The sequence below is a fragment of the Pipistrellus hanaki genome (genome assembly GCF_964339955.1).
Source record: "Pipistrellus hanaki genome assembly, chromosome: 2".
Lineage (NCBI taxonomy): Eukaryota > Metazoa > Chordata > Mammalia > Chiroptera > Vespertilionidae > Pipistrellus > Pipistrellus hanaki.
This window is the reverse complement of record NC_140504.1, coordinates 41,027,901-41,049,675: the sequence shown is the minus strand read 5'-3', so window position 1 is coordinate 41,049,675 and position 21,775 is coordinate 41,027,901. Positions and strand designations below refer to the sequence as shown.

Sequence of the window (21,775 nt, the reverse complement as noted above, 5' to 3'; positions counted from 1 at the left end):
TGCAAAGGCTGATGAAAATTGTATTTACAATAAAACATTATTGCATCTGAGCTACCACAACCTCTAATCAGTTACTCCTTGAGAAGAGAAAAGTGTCTTTGACAACTCATATATAATTTATGCTCAATACATACTTATAGATGATCTGAGAACACAAATCTTAAATTATAAAGACATTCAGGAATACTCACCCCAGAGTCAGTGGGCTGATATCCACAAATGGTGGCTTCGGTGTCGATACATGGTGACTCTTTGATTAAATATTCCACAAAGTAGGAGAGGCCAAACATCCACTGGTATGAGACAAAAGTTGAGAAATAAAAATCAAACCTCTCTATGTAGAGAAACAGCTGAGGTTTGGCAACATTATATTTACAGAAACCATTCATTCCCTGAGTCATTGTCAATACAGGTCTTCTGTTGTCCCTCTAATTCCCACCATGATTAAAACCTGTATTATGATTTCATTATTTAGAAAACATAATCAGCATTTTTTTCCTCCCCTTTTAAAAATTTGAATGGATTCTAAAAACCTTTCCTTGGGTGAGCTTACTTTTCTTCAAGTAGTTTTGTTTTTAGATTAGTTTTTCTTTATATGATAAATATCAACATAATTCAAATACAGATGAGCCTCCATTTCTCCTAATCCACAAAACTCAGCATCTACTCCAGGCCTTGACCTGGTAAATCCATGGTCAATCAGATATGAGAATGTAGCAGTAAATAGTGAACCTAGGTAGAATAAACCAAGGAGACTCTGAGTCCATTTCTATTCATGCCTTAAAGGCAATGAGGTAAAATCAAATCCCAAAACTCCTGTAGAAATTTCATGGACTAACTTAGAAACTGAAACATAATTGATTGAATGTGCATCAGGTCTACCAAAGCATGGAGTAAAGATTGGATTATAACCAAAAGAAGTGCCTTAATATTCTCCTCTCAGTTTAGAAATCAATAGCTACAGGCATGAGACATTGTGAGTGTAACTGGGGATTTCCACCTTACCTGGCTAGAAGCATGGGTGACTTTGACAAGAGAATACTGCCCTGATTCGCTGTCCCTGTTGTATCTTTCAAGAGTCTCAGTGGCAGTTTCCAGAACTTTGGGATCTGACAAGTTAGCAGGAATGGGGCAGTCGGGACACATATTTTGAATCTTACTTCGAGAAACTGTTGATGCCAAAGAGAGTAGTTTAAAAATAAAGTTCCTTAATGTTTTTTTAATCCTATAAATCATATGACCACAACAGAATCAAAGATTAAATAAAAAAGATATTCAGTTTTGGAAGGCATGGCATGGAAAGGCATTATCTGGAATGAAACTTAGCTATCAGCAGGGAGTTTTCTGCAATGAGCATGTATTCCTTCAATCATGTATTAAAGAAATCAAAGCAAGATTTTTTTTACCTTACACAACTGTATTTATGCTATGATTTTTGTTGTGTAAACTGAATGTTTTTTGTTCAAAAACACATATGTGTTTATATTGATATAACCCTCCCCCCCCTATTTGTAGCTCAATACCTTCTATCATCATTGCCTCTGTAAACCAGCTGAGTATCTTAAAAGGTTGGAATGTTATTATTGGTATATTTTATTCATTTCTTAGTCTCCAAACACCTGAGATAACGCAAGTGCTTTGCAAATGCTTGTTGAGTGAATGAATGAGTGACATATGAAAGGTAAAAGCACTCTCTCTCTCTGATTCAAAAATACAAATCAGCCAGAAATTGGCCAACTCATTGTATGATAGGCTAGAATAATCATTCTAAGAATTTCTGACTGAGAGAAACTGGGGATTACAAAACTAGAGTGAAAGTCAGTCTAGGAACTTCTCTGCAAGTTGTTTTTACAGAGCAAAACAGTTGATCAATTATGCATTTATTTGGGTGTATTTGGGTATTCTTTGGGGAGTTACATCCACAGTTTGTCACTCGTGGCACCATCCCTATGTGCCACTTTCTGACCTCCCATACCTCTGGTACCTGAGACTTTTGTGTCCTGATCTGTTTTATAAGTTGATGCTCTCTAACTTAAGTAAATCTTATCTTCTCAACCAAGAAGTTTCAACTGTGGCTAATACAACATTTATTCTGTTGCCTTGTTTCTCAAAGGAACTAGCAGCAGTGTAATAACAGGAGCTTGTTAGAAATGTAGACTCTCAGGCCCCACCACAGAACTATGGAATGAGAGTCCGTACTTGAACAAGATCCACCAGGGGAGTCACATGCACCTATTAGTTTGGCAAGTAGCCATATCCAATTTTCCTATGCCTTGGATGCTTGCTTTCTAAAGAAGGACCCAGAATGAATACATATGCATGTTTGAAATGTCATTAGTTTCATCCTCATTCTTAGTTCATTTGCTCAACAATATATGGACTCCTTACACTTGCTAGGAACTCGGGGGAGGCTGTAGCAGGAAGAAATAAGTTGTAAAATATTCTGCATGAAATAAAATAGAAGACTTCAAATCAAGGCAGTTTATAGTCTGTGCTCCATGAGTGATTAGGTTAAAGTTTCATTGGAATGAGAACAGGAGAGTTTGTTCCTTTCTTGAATAGAGAACATTATAGAAGAACATTATAGAGAACATTGGTGGTGATCCTTAAAGAATAAATATGAGTTACAAGGGAGGGGGTATCAGGGGAAGGCATCCTCAGCAGAGGGAAAGGTACAGGCAAGATGCAGAAATTGGAAAGTGCGATGAATATTCAGAAAAGAGTAGGGTTTTCATTTGAATGAAGTACAGAGGTGATGTAGTCAGGGAAGTAATGGCAGAGATAGCTAGAAAGGGAGCCTGGGATCAGTGTAGAGATGATCCCACTTATGTCAGACTAAAAATTTAGGATTTAATTCAATATTCATGAATGAACTATTGCAGGTAATTTAGGAAGACTAATTATGGGAAGAAGAGCAGTGCAAGTTGAATTTCACAGAGGAAGCAAATATCGGATATATTAAGAACCTGGCCTTGGTATGAATAGGAAATAAGATCAGGGGCATAGCCCTGCTTAATTCACTTTTTTCATCTTTCATTAAAATGAAACAAAATCAGAGCGCTCTCTTACCTGGGCGAAGAGTACAGTTATAAGCAGGTAAATAAAGAATTCTTAGTGGCATGTTCACATAATATAATGCTTTGCATTGGCCATAAATCTGAAACCAACAAACATATTTTATGACATCATGGTACAAACTCTGACTTCTTAAAATACCCCCCAAAATGAAATTGGACATTTTATTTTTATTTTCAAGCCTCTTCAATGGTCATCTTTAAAAGGATCAATTCTCAGGCCCTTTAGCTCTTAAGATTTCAGAAAATTCTTCCACAGCACCTCTGAGAACTTCATCCTGTAAGTCCTTCCATTTCCCAATCTCAATACTAATACTTCACATTAGTATTCATTTAAAACACACACACACACACACACAAATAAATAAATAAATAAATAAATAAATAAATAAATAAATAAATAAAATTTAAAAAATAAAAATCTCTCCCTTTACTACTTCCACAGTCTTCCTAAAGCATGCATCCGGAGCACTACAGCTCAGATCTTTTTCTCACAATTTAAACACAGGCTTGGAGCCTACAGAAGGGTCTTAAAAGTAGGAAACAATTTGGGAGTCATAACCCCAATAGGACTCTCAGAAATTCCCCAATTAAACTCTGTTTTGTCCAATAGAATTGGAATAACCACAGGGACACTATTGTCAAGAGATTATAAAGAAGGATATTTAAAAGATGGCTAGGGTTTGGCCCACATGGCTCAGTGGTTGAGCGTTGACTTATTCCCAGACAGGGCACATGCCCAGGTTTTGGGCTCTATCCAACAGTGTGGGATATGCAGGAGGAACCCAGTGTCAGATATGCAGGGGGCAGCCAATCAACAATTCTCTCTAATCACTGATGTCTCTATCTCTCTCTCCCTCTCCCTTCCTTTCTGAAATCAATAAAAATATATTTAAAAAAATATAAGATGGCCAGAGACATAGAAACATGGAAGAGATTGATGAATCTCAGAGGGAAGGTGGGGATAGGTAGGTAGGTGGTAGGAAGAGATTAACCAAAGAACTTATATGCATATATGCATAACTCATGGACACAGACAATAGTGTGGTAAAGGCCTGGGGTGGGGGGCAGAGACAGACTAGAGAGTGTAAATGGGGGGAGGGGAGGAGGAGAGGGAGCAAGACATCTGTAATAATTTCAACATTAAAGATAAATTTTAAAAATAAAAGATGGCACACAATGAGCCATCTTCACCCTGCAGACAGAGAACACCCTGCTTCTACCCTAGAGTTCCTGAGACACAAACACTTACCTGTTCATGCATGGGCCTCTCCTTACATTCCCTCCACGGCTTCTTGCTGAGCACATGGCAAGTAGTGCTTAGTACGTCCAGTGTGAAATAGAACAGAGATCCCAGACCATCCTATGGGAAGGGGTGAAAAAATGTACCGCAGCCCACATGAAGCAGAAACCCCTAAAGGCAGGTCAAAAAATGTTTCTGATTTATGGCAGTGGCTATCATGTTTGTAATTGTGTCTTATAGATTGTGGGACACTGGACAAGTGTCAGAGTAAGATACTATTAGCACTTGTTTCTGTTAACAGTAAAAGCATGTAGTACAACCCAGATGAGGGGAGCAGAGACTTCTCAGCAGGTTTCCAACTTGGAAAGCACCTGCCAATGCTGGAGAACCAATTCCAGCATATAATAATACAAGAGTTTTACCAAAAGGTTGGTGAAGCTTGAGGAGCTCACAGGGTTGAGTCACATGTAATTTACCTGTTGGGAGCGGCTAAAAGGCACTCCCCCCAATCCTGAATAGGATTGTTAACTGCCAGACAGCTCAGGATATTTTATTGCCTCCTGTTGGCCAAACACCTGAACAGCTGCAGGCTAGTCCCAAAACTGACAATCTCTGTAAACCCTTTGATACCTTACCCTTTGAAGTATATATTTCCACCTTGCCTTGGGACAAATTGTGTTTAATAAAAGCAGGGGTCCTTGGTCAAGGGTAGAATCTTCTAGCTCCTCAACTGGAAGCTCCTCTGACTCCCAATGCCTATCAAAAATATCTTTCATTCCATGGACTCTTTAATCATCTATGCATAGCCCTTTCTCCAGAATGCTGAACCCTTTGTAAGGCTGGGGGAAAGAACCCCAGTAATTGATGCCCAAACGAGGGGCTCCAATATGCCAACATATCCCTAGATATCTACCCCCTAGCTGGCCTATGCAGCTTATGCAAACACCTTCCCCAAATAAGGGATTGTTACTTGCCTGTTTGTGTTCTTGGACAGCGCTCACTCGGTTGAGGCTCAGCACATAGCCTTCCTTTAGGTTGTTATTGATGTCCTGAAGGACAAATGCTGCCATAGCCAGCATATCTGCATCATTGCAGCCACGAAGCAAGAAAGGCGAGTGTCTGGGGACCTCCTGGGGCACAGATGTAGTGGTGCAGCACAGGGCCAAGGTGCTGAGCACCAGGAGTAGGAGTAGACCCATTCTGTGAGGAACAAGACCCAGGATGGTTCAGTATGTGGAGCTGCAAGGATGGGATACTTATAGGACTCTGTAAGGCCAATGTGAGTAGTTTTATAACCACAATCTGAACCTTGGACCAGAAATTTAAAAACAATGTCCCATTTTATCTCCTTGAACTCTAAATGGGGATTTCCATGAGTCAGCACTTTGGATGGGATTTGCCAATGTCTTAGACAGCTGAGCAAACTCTTATTCATACATACAACCAAACAAACTTACATATCCTGACCCTTTCCCTAGAATCCATAGTGACTGTGCATTCACAGGTGTACAGTCTTACAGCTTCTCAACACATATTATATGTTAACAGCTCTCCAAAGCTTTGAGGTGAAGAAATCTATTTATACCTCAGTGTCCTACATTATTTGACTATAAGAGATGTCTTTGTGCCGAAACCGGTTTGGCTCAATGGATAGAGCGTTGGCTTGGGGACTGAAGGGACCTGGGTTCGATTCCAGTCAAGGGCATGTACCTTGGTTGCAGGCATATCCCCAGTAGGGGGTGTGCAAGAGGCAGCTGATCAATGACTCTCTCTCATCGATGTTTCTAGCTCTCTATCTCTCTCCCTTCCTCTCTGTACAAAATCAATAAAATATATTTTTTTTAAAAAAGAGATGCCTTTGCAATACTTTACTAACACACAGAATATAATTGGGAATTATTGTACTAATTGATAAGGATTGCTATCTGTGAAGTGTTGTTTTTTTCCTATCCAACGGTATGAAGATTTTAACTGGAAGTGAAGATATTTCAAATGGATTGGGGGGGGAAAAGTGACTAGCCTAAACCAAAATTCAGGGTATGGTAAGTCATGGCTGATAACAATGAACTAAACCTAAGCAAGACATTTAATGTTACCCATGTTTATTTAAAACTTTAATTTCACACTAAACTTAAATGTTATCATTTGTGTCACTAGTTAGGATTACTGTACTATAATTAGCTACTATGATACAATTTAAATTTTTATTAAAAAGTTGAGTGGGAAATCGTTTTTTCTTATTTGATAACCAAGACATAGCATTGTAGGACACTTGGTGGCAGTATATAAATAAACTCACTAAAAGTACCCTTAGTGGGAATTTAGTCAATCTAACTAGTACATGTCATCCAAGAAAACTGAAGTGTAGGAAGGTGGAGTGCATAAACAAAAATTATAATTGAATTAGTGGCAGAACCAGTACAGAAATGTTCTAGTTTAGAATTCTTTTTATCAAACCAAGCATTATAACAGTAGCTTAATTGTAACTCTTTCAATTACCAACTAAACTTGGAAAGTCAATTAAACACTATAAGCCTCAGTAGCCAGATCTGTAAAATGGGCTTATCATAGAACCCACCTCAAAGGATATTATGTACATGGAGGACTAGACACACACTTGGCACACAGTGGTAGCTTTGCTATAAGTATAGTTATGGTAGTTACTTAAAATTCCACAGACACTTATTGAATACCTCCACAATGCCAGGAACTGTGTCAGGCCTCTGTAATCAAGGGTTAATAAGACTAATTAGATTAATAATATACAGTCCCTAACTAATTTCTGCAAGCCAATAAACAGTTTTAGAGTCTTTATTTAAAAACCCAAATCTAATAAGCACAGGTCCTTAGAGATGGGCATTAGGCAGTGTTTTCAAATAGGAGCAACACTACAAAATGGATGTGAAAACCAGAAATGGGCTCAGAAACTAGATGTTAAAATTCTGGAGTATGCATGGGGGAGGGGAGGCTGGGGGAAGATTAATGGGAGGGAAAAGAGACATATGTACTACTATTTGTAACACTTTTAAACAATAAAAAAAATCTGAGGTACAACAAAGATTTGCAGTCAGTGAGTGAACAAACATTCACAGGACTGAAGCGATGTATGAATAAAGGTTGGGAAGCACTGGATACAAGATTGGAGAGGGGCCCAAATGGGAGGAGACAGTTTGAGGCCTGAGAAAATGCATCAAATGTGCATTGTACATTGGTGAAGGCCATTACTGCGACTAAAATGAAATGCAGGACTGAGGGAAAGGCAGGTAGGGGGAGGTGGATAAATGGGGATGGAAGGAGACCTGACTTAGGGTTGTGAACACACAATGCAATATACAGATGATGTCTTATAGAATGGTACACCTGAAACCTGTATAATTTTATTAACCAACTAGAGGCCCAGTGCATGAATTTCCTCAGCCTGGCCTGTAGGATTGGGATGAAACTGGCTCTCTAACATCCCCCAAGGGATCCTGGATTGTGAGAGGGCACAGGCCAGGCTAAGGGACCCCCACCAGTGCACAGTCAGGGCTGGGGAGGTATGCAGGAAAGCTCCAGGGCTTGTCTGGCCCATCTCGCTCAGTTCTGATCATCTGGATCCCAGCAGCAAGCTAACCTACTGGTCAGAGCATCTGCCCCCTAGTGGTCAATGCACGTCATTGGTAGTCACTATGTCTGCCAATTCCCTCCCCCCCCTCCCCCGTGGCCAGTGCACATCACAGCGAGTAGTTGAGAGATCTTAGCATATCATTAGCATATTACACTTTGATTGGTTGAACAGTCGATGGGTTGACTGGACACTTAGCATATTAGGCTTTTACTATATGATGTCACCCCAATAAATTTAATTTAAAAATTTTTTTAAATTTAAAAGGGGGATTAAACACTTATAGGAGAGTAAAACAGACTTTAACTCAATATTCTAATTTGACCCTTAACTCTGTGACCAAGGGCAAGTAGTATAAGCTTTTTGAAACCCAGTTTTCTCACCTGTGAAGTCAGGTGTAGAACCACACAACTGCTGAGAGCCCTTTCAATTCTGACAGGAGGGCATTCTTGCCTTTCTCTTTACCTGGCCATTTCTAGAAGATATCACTCCTCAAATCCAGTACAATGGAATTTGTTCAGCACTGCCCCAGGGATCAGGGTTTCAGCCCAGTCTCAAACAACCTGACCCCAGCCTCCCTCTAGGTTGTGAAGCATGGGAGCCTTGGGTGCAGTGGCAGAGGGAACAAGCCAGCTTTGGAGTCAAACAGGCTTGGCTTAAATTTCATCTCTGCCATTCGCTTAGTAGGGGGCCTAAGACACTGGGTATGCCATAATATTTAGTTCCCTATCCATAAAACAGCAGTACTCCCAGTACACACACACACACACACACACACACACACACACACACACACAGAGTTGCACTCAGTTGTATAAAGGGGACATATTTCCTCTTTCCCTGTGGTTTCCAGCCACATTAAAAAAGTGAAAAGCAACAGATGAAATTACTTGTAATATTTTGCTCAACCTGATGTATTGAAAACATCATTTCAATCTGTAATTGATATAAAAATCTGAATGAGCCTTAGTTGGTTTGGTTCAGTGGATAGAGCATTGGCCTGCAGACTGAAGGGTCTCAGGTTTGATTCCAGTCAAGGGCACATACCTCGTTTGCAGGCTCAATTCCCACCCTCAGTTGGGGCACGTGGAGGAGGCAATCAATCAATGGGTCTCTCTCACATTGATGTTTCCCTTTTTCTGTCTCTCCCCCTTCCTTCCACTAGCTCCAAACATTAATGAGAAAATATCCTCAGGTGAGGATTAACAAACAAACAAACAATAAATAAATAAATATATATATAAATGAGAGAGTTTACATTCTTTGTTTCACACTACCACATACCTCAATTTGTTCTAATCTCATTTATGGTGGTCTATAGTCTCAAGTGGCCACCCGATGAGACTGCACAGGCTCCTCCCTGTCACAGGAGGTGTACCATTCTATAAGCCTTTTCCTAAGGCTGCTATAAGGACTGGCCATGGAAAAAAACAATTTCAGGTACTTGGCACTGCCGTGGCACACAGGACACCTGGAAACAACATCTGCCGTCAGTGCTATGACTGCTCCTGTGGTTCTTACCTCGCCTCCCACAATGCAGATCCCAAGTGACTCTGCTGGCTGCCTTTCCCCAGTCTACCTGGATGGAGCCTCCACCAGGTGAGCCAGATTAGGAGAAACAGGGATTTGATTTTTTCTCCTGGCAGGTGTAATTCAGGGCAGCAATCTAGGATTGGTTTCAGAACAGCATAGGTCAGCCAGGTGAGGCATTGTTTACTACAGAGCTGGGTGAGGTGTGGTGCTTGGGATCTCTGGGCAGTTAGAAATACAGGTACAAAGTCTTGACCTGAAATGGTGAGGTGTATACTTAGAAGAATTGTGCAGCAGCCACAGCTCTAAAATGTCAGGTTGCCTCTGACCTAGTTAGAAATGATCTCTGCAGCTGGTTGGTTGGTTTCTCTCTAATTTTCCCTTTCTCTTTTATCTTTTCTTCTTTCCACATCCCAAATGAACATCTACTCGCTATGCTGCCAAGGTCCAGTGTTACAAATATAATAAATAACACTGATGAATTCTCAGTATGTGCCCAGTCTTGTGCTAAACCCTGCCTTTCTTTTCTCATTTATGGTCCACAACCAACCCAGGACTGTATATACCACTGTTATTCCCATTTTATAGATGAGGAAAACTGAGGTTAAGTAGCTTGCCCAAGGTCTTACAGCCAGGGTTTGTGTCTACCTTGTGGTTTTTGAAAGGAAGGCATAGTTCTTGCCTTCAATGACTGAATACCAAGAAAGCAACAGAGGGAGAAACTAGCATTATTGGGAAGTTACTTCTCAGAAGAGATTACATTCTGTCTGGGGCTTGAAGGATGAATAGGAGTATGCCTGATGGCAAGGCAGGGAGGGTGACCAGGGAAGTGGGAGCAGGAGAAATAAAAGCAATGAATGTGAATTACATAGTTTACCTTCTGTCCTGTCAACCCTTTCACTGTCTCCTATTTAACTGGATGGTATTTGTCACTGCCAATCCACCCAGTACCATCAGGCCTCTTTTGGCAGTTTGTCTCCTAAAGTACTATACATCTGGATACTCTTACTTTTATCAATCATATTTAGGTAATGTATGAAAAAACTCAGAATGTTTAGAGCAATTTTTTTAGTATCAAAAATATTCTTAGGATGCTATGGATGCATGGCTCATTGGTTGGAGCTTTGTCCTGTACATCAAAGGATTGCAGGTTTGACTCCCAGTCAGGGCACATGCAATAGGCAACACATGGGTGTTGTTTCTTTCTCTCTCCTTCTCTCTCTCTCAAAATCAATAAAAACATATTCTTTATCCTTGGGGAAAATCTGCCTTATAACCTCGAAAGTGGGATTTCCTCCAAGAATCCCTGTGGTGTTGTGGGCTAAAGCACAGACCATGGGCTCGAACGAACCTGGGTTAGAACCCCAGCTCTACCACTCATCAGCAGTGTGACAAAAAGGCTTCTTGCTCTCTCTGCATCTCAGCTTCCTTGTTGATAAATTGAGGCCACAGTGAATCCATAGGATGGATGTGAGGGTAAGATGGGATCCCACACAAAAGTACCTGAGACATGCTTCACCTTCAGCATCTCACCAAAGAGAATATAAAAGAGAGAATCCATAAGATAAGAGGGGACGAGAAGGCCAGTAGGATCTCCACACGTAGGTCTCATACTCACAGTCTGAAGGAGGACGGAGGCAGCAGTGCCGGTTTATGAAGAGATGTCAAGGATGTCAGGCTTTCCTGAGAACGCAGGGTCACTCAGGCCTGGGGGTTGACTCAGACGAACCCTATGCACAAGCAACTTATGTATAAACCAGAAGCCTGGTGGCTAATTTACCCTGGGAAGGGACTGCCTCTCCAAGCGTCTCCGGAGCCAGGCTGGACAAGTTCTTCCTCTCAGATCACCCTTTTATATTCGGCAACCAGGCGTTGTGGTCACTCCAGAACACCAGGCAACAATGCACTTGGCTGAGCCACAGCCTTCAATAGTGGCTTCCACTGCTAGGCATACACCCTAGTTCCTGCATGACAGGTGGGGTCCTGGGCAGAACTGCCCAGCGCCTGGGTCAGACCTGGGCACTTCCCAAGTTACCACATCAGCACCTTCTGAAGGCAACTCGGAGGGTGTGGCCTCCCTTCAGATGGCTTCCTTCACCCAGAGGCACCAGTTCTCATGGGTTTCACTCCCAGTGGGTGGATTTATTGTTAAATTCTACTCTAACCGATACTGCCCATACACAGGAAAGGGAAGCAGCACTGCCAAGAGTCTACTGCGTGCCAGCACTGCTGAGTCCAGGTACTTACATTTAATCCTCATGACGTCTTGTTGGGAGGTATCTTCATTACCATTTGATGACTTGGTCACGCAAAGCATGTCTGCTTTCTAATACCCCCAGTGTGGCAACATCTGCTAAACTAACAACCAGACCTGTTCTGATGGATGGCTGCAGCCCTGGCACATTTTCTTTCAGGGGAAACTCAGCTAAGAGCACGAAGAGACAATTATCAATTAAGCTTATCTGCAGTGCATTAGAGGCAGGAATAAGGGTTCTGTTCTCCAAGATGTAACACCTCAATTATGCCTATTGCTGGTAATTAGCACTTATCAGCTGAATTGAGCAATTCCTGTTGGTACTACTAGAGTAAGGATGAATGGGGAGGAAAGTGGAGGGCTGGGGATGAGAATACAAGGATGGGTTAGCAGAGAAAGAGTGAGTGGAATTTAACATTTTCTGCCCCTTCCACACTACACTAGTATCTTCTGGTTAGCAGGAAATGAACAGAGAACAACATGTCTGAAGTTATTTTCTTCGTTTATGAGCATGACCTTGCACTTTTTAATGCTCACAAAGTTTGATAATTTATTTATTTTACTTTCAAAACACAGTTGAGAAGTTCTGGGTGAATCTAGGCAGTATCTTGGCAGTATTGGGTGTAACTTTCACACAGGAAGCTGCTCAAAAGCTTGAGAAATTGTCCCTGTAACTTTTCTAACAACCAATTTCCTCATCTTGAAAATAAAAATAAGAAACTCTCTCTTAAAAAAAAATATCTTTATTGTTGAAAATATTACATATGTCCCCCTTTTTCCCTACCATTGACTCCTTTTTGTCTGCCCCCCTCAGGCCTGTATCACCTCTGTGTCCATAGGTTATGCATATATATGCATGCAAGGTCTTTGGTTGCAAAAACATCTCTCTCTGAGGATTAGTGAAACTCAAGTCTTTGTGGCACTGAAAACGTGTTTCTTTCCCATTCTTGTAAGAAGATGCCCTTTCTGCATGCTGTGGGATGCATATCTTATCACAGATATGATGAGCATTGGAGATTGAAGTGTCCTGAGAGATAGGCTGGCCAATACCCACTGTCTTTAAGTGAAATAGCCAGTTTTGAGAAATTAGATGACCTGCCCAAGACAATACATCCAGCTAAGGTGACCCAGCACTGGGTTACAGTGCTCTTCTCAGTGAGTATGTAGTATTTTTTGTCCTTCATTGTGGATCTTAAGTCAATATTCAAACAGACTACTATTCATTAACCACAGTGCAAAATCAATATACACCCCCAAAACTTTGACCCAGTTTCTGCTAATACAAGAGTTTTGGCCTCTCGTGGGCTTTCATCAGAGGGCAATAATGTCAGAGATTAATTTCTTTTTATTCTTCTCACTGTAGACACTGGCCTTGGAGGTAGGCACTCCAAAGAGGACCTCTGATGTGTGGTGTAGTGGAAAGTTGGGTAGACTTGTTGGATGGGTTCTGTTAGAGCTGTGTGACATCAATCACAGGTGCAATTTATTTTTTCTGACAGTTTTTTCATCGATAAAAAATGGAAACAACATGCATATTTCACAGGACTAACTGCAACCCTGCGTGTGATACATGCCCAACCAATCATAAGTCTTAATACTTGGGTATGTTTTTCTTCTTCCTTTTGATACAAAAGCATTTATGCCTATTATGGAGCTGAGTGGAGAGTTTAGAAAATGAAATATAAGTTGCTTAAACATTTTTCTCATTAAAACAACATTATCAAAGCAATTTATGTATATTTAGAATAATTTAAAAAAAAACAGAAGGAAAATGGTAATATTCTATTACAATGTTAATAGTTGATGGATATCCTTCTAGATTTTCTTCTATGAATATATCATGTGAGCTTTTATATAAAACTAGTAGCCCTGCACACGAATCTGTGCACCAGTAGCTCTCTGCAAGGCCTGGCTGCTCCACACCTGCTGCCCAGAGGCTCGCCACAATCCAGAGGCCCATCCGCAGCTGGGGAGGGAACGCTTGCCTCAATGCCACAGTGATGAAGCCAGCATTCTGGCAGGCTGCTCATGCTGCCCGCTCTCAGTAGCTGCCCATCCAGGACTGGGGGACTCTGGCGGGGCTGAGAGGACTGGGTGCCACCATCTTGTGGCTATGGGTGCCACCATCTTTGTGATGGGTTAATTTGCATATTACCCTTTTATTAGATAGGATAATATAGTACTACTCTATCTACTATATTGTAACTTGCTTTTTTTTTTTTAATATATTTTATTGATTTTTTTTGCCCCCCTCCCTCCCTCCCGAACATACCCTCCCTCCCCAGAGTTTTATGTCCATTGATTGTACTTATATGGATGTATACAAGTCCTTCGGATGATCCATTATCTCCCCCAGATCTTCCTCCCCTCCCCACTGTAATTTGACAGTCTGCCTGTTGTTTTACTGTCTCTATATCTGTCTCTTGGTTCATCAATTTATAATGTTCTCTGTCATCCACAAATGAGTGAGGTCATGTGGTGTTTCTCTTTCATTGACTGGCTTATTTCACTCAGCATGATGTTCTCCAATTCCATCCAGGTTGCTGCAAATGATGAGAATTCCTTCTTTTTTATGGCAGCATAGTATTCCATTGTGTAGATGTACCATGGTTTTTGGATCCAATCATCTGCTGACGGGCACCTAGGCTGTTTCCAAATTCTGGCTATTGTAGATTGTGCTGCTATGAACATAGGGGTGCATATATCCTTTCTGATTGATGTTTCTAGTTTCTTGGGATATATTCCTAGAAGTGGGATTACTGGGTCAAATGGGAGTTCCATTTTCAGTTTTTTGAGAAAACTCCACACTGTTCTCCACAGTGGTTGTACCAGTCTGCATTCCCACCAGCAGTGCACGAGGGTTCCTTTTTCTCCACAACCTCGCCAACACTTGTCGTTTGTTGATTTGTTGATGTTGGCCATTCTGACAGGTGTGAGATGGTACCGCATTGTTGTTTTGATTTGCACCTCTCGGACAATTAGTGACTTTGAGCATGTTTTCATATGCCTTTTGGCCTTCCTTCTGTCTTCTTTTGAAAATATTCTATTTAGGTCCATTGCCCATTTTTTAATTGGATCATCCATCTTCCTTTTATTTAGTTGTATCAGTTGTCTGTAAATGTTGGAGATTAAACCTTTATCAGTGGTATCATTTGCAAACATATTCTCCCACACCGTAGGCCTTCTTGTTGTTTTGTTGATGGTTTCTTTTGCTGTAAAGAAGCTTTTTATTTTGATGTAGTCCCATTTGTTTATTTTCTCTTTAGCTTCCAGGGGCAGTATCAGTGAAGAAGTTCTTTTGGCATACGTCTGAGATTTTGCTGCCTGTGGATGCTTCTAGTATTTTTATGGTTTCCCGTCTGATGTTTAAGTCCTGTATCCATTTTGAGTTTATTTTGGTGAATGGTGTAAGTTGGTAATCTAGTTTCATTCTTTTGCATGTGTCTGTCCAATTTTCCCAACACCATTTATTGAAGAGACTGTCTTGACTCCATTGTATATTCATGCCTCCTTTGTCAAATATTAATTGAGCATATTGATTTGGGTTGATATCTGGGTTCTCGATTCTATTCCATTGATCTATATGTCTGTTCTTGTGCCAGAACCAGGCTGTTTTGAGGACCGTGGCTTTGTAATATAGTTTGAAGTCTGGTATTGAGATCCCTCCTACTTTACTCTTCTTTCTCAGGATTGCTGTGGCTATTCGGGGTCTTTTATTGTTCCAAATGAACTTTTGGAGAGTTCTTTCTAGGTCAGTGAAGTATGCTATTGGTATTTTAATGGGGAGTGCATTGAACCTATAGATTGCTTTAGGAAGTATGGACATTTTGATGATGTTGACCCTACCAATCCATGAACATGGTATGTTCTTCCATCTCCTTACATCTTCCTCTATCTCTTTTTTCAGTGTCGTGTAGTTTTCCGCAAATAGGTCCTTTACTTCCTTAGTTAAAGTTATTCCTAGGTATCTTAATTTTTTTGGTACGATGGTAAATGGAATTGCTTTTTTAGCCTCTGTTTCCGTAATTTCACTGTTGGTGTATAGAAATGCCATGGATTTTTTGGCATTAATTTTGTATCCTGCTACATTGCCAAATTCATTTATTAAGTCAATTAGTTTTTTAATGGAGTCTTTTGGGTTTTTTATGTACAATATCATGTCATCTGCAAATAAGGATAACTTTACTTCTTCTTTTCCAATTTGGATGCCTTTTATTTCCTCCTCTTGTCTAATTGCAATGGCTAGTACTTCCAGTACTATGTCAAACAGGAGTGGCAAGAGTGGGCATCCCTGTCTTGTTCCTGTTCGTAGAGGGAATGGTTTTAGTTTTTGCCCATTGAGTATAATGTTGGCTGTGGGTTTATCATAAATAGCTTTTATTTTGTTGAGGTATGATCCTTGTACTCCCACCTTGTTAAGAGTTTTTATCAGAAAAGGGTGTTGGATTTTATCAAATGCTTTTTCTGCATCAATTGATATGACTATATGATTTTTATCTTTCAATTTGTTAATGTGATGTATCACGTTTATTGATTTGCAGATATTGTACCATCCTTGCATTCCTGGAATAAATCCTACTTGGTCATGGTGTATGATCTTTGTGATGTTCTTCTGGAGTCGATTTGCTAGAATTTTGTTGAGGATTTTGGCATCTATGTTCATGAGGGATATTGGCCTGTAATTCTCTTCCAATGAGTTGTCTTTATCTGGTTTAGGTATTAGGGTGATGCTGGCTTCATAGAAGGAGTTTGGAAGTGTTCCTTCCTCTTGTATTTTTTGGAATAGTCTGAGGAGGATAGGTTTTAGTTCTTCCTTGAATGTTTGGTAAAACTCTCCTGTGAAGCCATCTGGCCCTGGGCTTTTGTTTGCTGGAAGCTTTTTGATGACTGTTTCAATTTCTTCCCAAGTCACTGGTCTATTGAGATTTTTAGATTCTTCCTGATTGAGTTTTGGAAGTTTGCATTTTTCTAGGAATACGTCCATTTCCTCCAGGTTGTTCAGTTTGTTGGAATAGAGTTGTTCGTAGTATTTAGTAACAATCCGTTGTATTTCGGTGGGGTCTGTTGTTATTTCACCTCTTTCATTTCTGATTTTGGTTATTTGGGTCCTCTCTCTTTGTTTCTTGGTTAGCCTGGCTAGAGGTCCATCTATCTTGTTTATCTTTTCAAAGAACCAGCTCTTGGTTTTGTTGATCTTGTGTATTGTTTCTTTGGTCTCTATGTCGTTTATCTGTGCTCTGATTTTTGTGATTTCCTTCCTTCTGCTTACACTGGGCTTTTCTTGTTGCTCTTTTTCTAACTCTTTGAGTTGTAGAGTTAGGTCACTTGTTAGCTTTTTTTCTAGTTTTTTGCAATAGGCTTGTAAGGATATGAACTTCCCTCTCAAAACTGCTTTTGCTGTGTCCCATAGATTTTGGATTGTTGTGTTTTCATTGTCATTTGTTTCCAGGATGTTTTTAATTTCTTCCTTGATTTCTCTGGTAACCCAGTCCTTGTTTAATAGCATACTGTTTAGTCTCCATGTGTTTGATTTCTTTGGATTATTTTTATTGTAGTTAATTTCCAGTTTTATGCCATTATGATCTGAGAAGATGCTTGATATGATTTCTATCTTCTTGAATTTGAAGAGACTTTGCCTATGTCCCAAAATGTGGTCTATCTTTGAGAATGTCCCATGTGCACTTGAGAAGAATGTATATTCTGTGGCTTTGGTGTGGAATGTTCTGAAGATGTCAATTAATTCCATCTGGTCTAGTGAGTCATTTAGGATTGATATTTCTTTGCTGATTTTTTGTTTAGATGATTTGTCGAAGGGTGACAGTGGGGTATTAAAATCTCCTACTATGATTGTATTGCTGTTAATCTCTCCCTTAATGTCCTCCAGCAGTTTTTTTTTATGTATTTGGGTGCTCCTGTATTGGATGCATATATATTTACCAGGTTTATTCCTTCTTGTTGGATTTTTCCCTTTAGTATTATGAAGTGGCCTTCATTATCTCTTGTTATGTCCTTCACTCTGAGATCTAATTTGTCAGATATAAGTATTGCTACCCCAGCTTTTTTTTCATTTCCATTTGCCTGGAAAACTTTTTTCCATCTCTTCACCCTCAGTCTGTGTGCATCTTTTTTTCTGAGGTGGGTTTCTTGTAGACAACATATGTATGGGTCTTGTTTTCTTATCCAATCTGACACCCTATGTCTTTTGATTGGAGCATTTAATCCATTTACATTTAAGGTTATTATTGATAGGTACTCATTTGACGCCATTTTTATTCTATAACCGTGTTCCTTCTTTACTTCCTATTTCTTTATTTTTACAGTAGACCCTTTAGCATTTCTTGCATTGCTGGTTTGGTGGATATAAATTCCTTCGGTCTTTTTTTGTCTGTGAAGCTCCTGATTTCCCCTTCAATTTTGATTGATAGCCTTGCTGGGTACAGTATTCTTGCATTCAGACCCTTCCTTTGCATGACTTTGTATATTTCATCCCATTCCCTTCTGGCCTGATATGTTTCTGTTGAGAAATCAGTTGCTAGTCTGATGGGGGTTCCTTTGTATGTCACTTTTTGTCTCTCTCTGGCTGCTTTTAAGATTCTTACTTTGTCGATGTTGTTTGCCAATTTAATTATAATGTGCCTTGGTGTCTGTCTTCTGAGATTTATTTTGCTTGGGACTCTGTGAGCATCTTGGATTTGTGTGGGTTTTTTCTTCTCTATCTCAGGAAAGTTTTCTGTCATTATTTCTTGAAATACTTTTTCCATGTCTACCTCAGTTTCCTTTCCTTCTGGAACCCCAATTATTCGAATATTATTTTGTTTTGTATTGTCCCAAAGTAGGCTCTCCTCCTGCTTTTTAATCTTTTTTTCTAGAAGCTGCTCTAGTTGGGTATTTTTTTCCATCTTGTCTTCTAGCTCACTGATGCGGTCCTCTGCTTCATCTAGTCTATTCTTGATGCTTTCTATTGAGTTCTTCATGGTAGTGATGTCATTTTTCATTTCTTCTTGGTTCTTCTTCAATTCCTCTTGGTTCTTTTTCAATTCCTCATGGCTCTTCTTCAATTCCTCATGGTTCTTCCTCATTTCTTCTTGGTTATTGTCAAATTTCTCTTCCATTCTTTTTAGCCATCCTATGGTCATTATTCTGAATTCTTGCTCTGGTAGGCTGCTTGCCTCTGACTCCTTTACTTCCTTTTCTGGTGGTGCCTGCTTTTCTTTCATGTGCGGGCTATTTCTTTGTCTCCCCATGGCCTCTCTTTTCAGGATGTCTGGTTATGTGGTGTTTCTTCCCCTGCATTGATTTAAAGGTACAAACTACAACACTACCAGGTACAACACAAGAGGCACTTAACAGGAATGTATTTACAATATTAATAACCTCCAACAAAGGTGACCACTAGAGAAAGGCAAATTGGGGGATAGAAGAGAAGGAAGAAAGGTAAAAATAAAATAAAAAAAAATTTTTTTAAATAATAAATAAAATAAGTAAATAAGATAAAAAAAAGAAGGATAAAGAGATAGAAAAAGAAGGATAAAGGTAATGACAAAATGAAGTTGGAAAACGGAAAAAAAGAAGAGAGAGAGAGAGAGAAAGAAAGAGAGAGAAGAAGGAAACTAAAAGAGAAATGGGAGACAAACTATATATCTGTGGAGAAAATTGCCATAGAACAACCACTGAACCCAGCCAATGCCAGTAACAATACTTGGAGATCAATACAAACTACAATATCCACTATTATTAAGTAAGGCTATGATATACAGAAGTACAAGAAACAAACAAAAACAGAGGATTTTTTTAAAAAAAAATACAAAGCAACAATAACAACACAGGTATAAGCATAACAATTTCACTAAAAAGCATAAAAAATCACAATAATCAACCTTCACACAAACAATGAGAAAAGGATAGAGAGGAGAACCATTTTTTTTGTTTTGTTTTGTTTTTGTTTTGTTTTTGTTTTGTTTTGTTTTTTTAACTAGTTAATATAGTGCAGAGAGTGATATTTATACACTTGGGTCAGGGGTTGGAACTTAGGTCTATAAGTATAGTGAGAGCTTTAGCAGGGGGTATGCAGAAAGAATAGAGGAAAAACTAAAGCAGGAAAGGGATAGGATAAACCGGAGACTAAAAGGGTAAAGTTTAGTACGAGAGTGATGGTGTAAAGGTCAAGTTGAGAAAGGGTTGAATGATGATATAGTAGAGATTAAAATAGAATGAAGGTTACTCCTTATGTAAAATAAAGAAAAAATAAAATGGTAGTGGAGAGGGGAAAAAGAAAAAAGAAACAAAAATTGCAAAATAGCAGTAGTAATAGTGATGATAGAGATTGAAAAATGTAATAATTGAAAAGGTAAAATCAAGTAAGGAAAAAAGAAAAAAAAATTTGTTTCTTAAGTAAAAGATGGAAAAAAAAGAAAATTAAATAAAAGATTAAAAACTGAAAATAAAATAAAGAATGGTAAAATTAGCATAAAAATGTTCAGTAGTGGTCATTCACTTCCTCTGTTATTGTATTTGGCACGCCTGATTCACGAAGCAGACAGACTTGCAGTTCCCAGCATTCCACTGCACCTCAGTTTTGTAGGGTAATCCTTAATTTTAAGTAGGCTATATCTTAGTTATTTGTGTCCATTTATTTTTGATTAATAAAAAGAAAACGAAAAAAGAGAAAAAGGAAAAGAAAAAGGAAAGAAAAAAGAAAAAAGAAACAAAAAACAAAAAACAAAAAAAAAACAGTTTGTAATTCAACTCTTAGGTGTCAGTGTTTCCGGTTTGACCTCCCAGTCCTTTTGGTTGCTCTGGCCTTCTTTCTCTATGGCCGTAGCTGGCAGAGTGCCAACTGGCTCCCAGACTATCTCTAAAGCTCCGATCCCTTGTTTCCAGGGAGGCAATTTCCCCTTGCAATTTCCCCGGATAAGCCCAACTGAGCAGTCCTTCCCTAGTTTTCAGAAGCAAGGGGGTGAAGGGGGTCAGGCGCCAAGGTTTCCAGATGATCCACCCTTGTCGGGACAGCCGCGATTCTTAACAATCTGTCCCGTGTCCCCTGGCGTTTTTTAAAAAAGTCCCAGATTATGCCAAACCCAGCACTGGGTGTCCCAGGCAGAATTCTCGCTGCAGCCTTCTTTGGGCGCTCAGCTCAGCGCAGGCGGCAGCACCGCGCTGGCGGCTATAGTGGGGGGCGGGGCCTTGCCGGAGCTCAGCGGCTACCGTCACTGCCTGCGCTGTGGGACCCAGATCCCTCAAATTTTTCCCGCAAACTCTGACCTTTCCGTGGGTGACTGAAGGACTCCCTTGAAACCAAGTGTTTGCGCCGATTGGGCTGTCTCAGCTACTCGATGGTCTCCGCCGCTGTGGGTTTTTCCAGGCCTCAGAGAATCTCTTTCTTTTCTGGCAAGATGGCGCAGCCTTCTCTCCAAGCCCGGAGCTCCGGGAGAGCCGCAGCGGCGGCCACAGTGCTGGCCGGTTGGTCAGGAAATCCTGTCCAGCGGACCTTTCCTTATCCTCCTTGAGATTTCCGCTGTCCCTCAGCTGCCAATCAACTTTCCCTGAGCAACTCAGACGCTGCTTTTTTCTGTTCTGGGACTGGAGTCAGAACAAGTCCGTCTGTTCGGTCGCCATCTTCAAGCTCTGCCCCCCTGTAACTTGCTTTTTTAAAAATATATTTTTATTTCAGTGAGAAAAGGAGAGGAAGAGAGACATAGAAACATCAATAATGAGAATCATTGATTAGGTGCCTCCTGCACAACCCCACTGGGGATCAAGCCTGCAACCCAGGCATGTGCCCTTGACCAGAATCAAACACGGCACCCTACATAGCACAGGCTGAACTCTGTCCACTGAGCCAAACCAGCTAGGGCTAACTTGTTTTTTAAAATCCCACAACAGATCATGAACATGTTAACATATAAATCCACTTGTACAAATTAATTTTTAATTACTCTGTAATTGTTCATTGACGGTTCAATTATTCAAAGCAATTCTCTTTGATTGATGTATAGCTTATTTCCAAATATTAATATCTGCTGTTATGAATAATGCTACCATTAACATTCTTATGAGTAAATCTTTGTTCA

The 21,775-nt window shown here is 40.0% G+C and overlaps 1 protein-coding gene across 2 annotated transcripts in view; it reads right to left on the bottom strand.

Annotated features, from left to right (window-relative positions):
* FETUB (fetuin B) overlaps positions 1–21,168 on the bottom strand; it is a 28,479-nt gene extending 7,311 nt beyond the window's left edge. The window contains exons 1-6 of one of the 2 annotated variants that reach the window (XM_084873769.1): positions 20,967–21,168; positions 5,292–5,517; positions 4,327–4,437; positions 3,070–3,157; positions 1,006–1,169; positions 192–293 (exon numbers count right to left, since the gene is read on the bottom strand). In XM_084873769.1, the coding sequence (XP_084729895.1) occupies positions 192–293; positions 1,006–1,169; positions 3,070–3,157; positions 4,327–4,437; positions 5,292–5,516 (690 nt within the window). In that variant the 5' untranslated portion in view covers position 5,517; positions 20,967–21,168. Of the gene's footprint in view, positions 1–191; positions 294–1,005; positions 1,170–3,069; positions 3,158–4,326; positions 4,438–5,291; positions 5,543–20,966 lie in introns of those variants that run through there. The other variant, XR_014794107.1, reaches the window with a different exon arrangement.
* Positions 21,169–21,775: the final 607 nt, after the last annotated feature.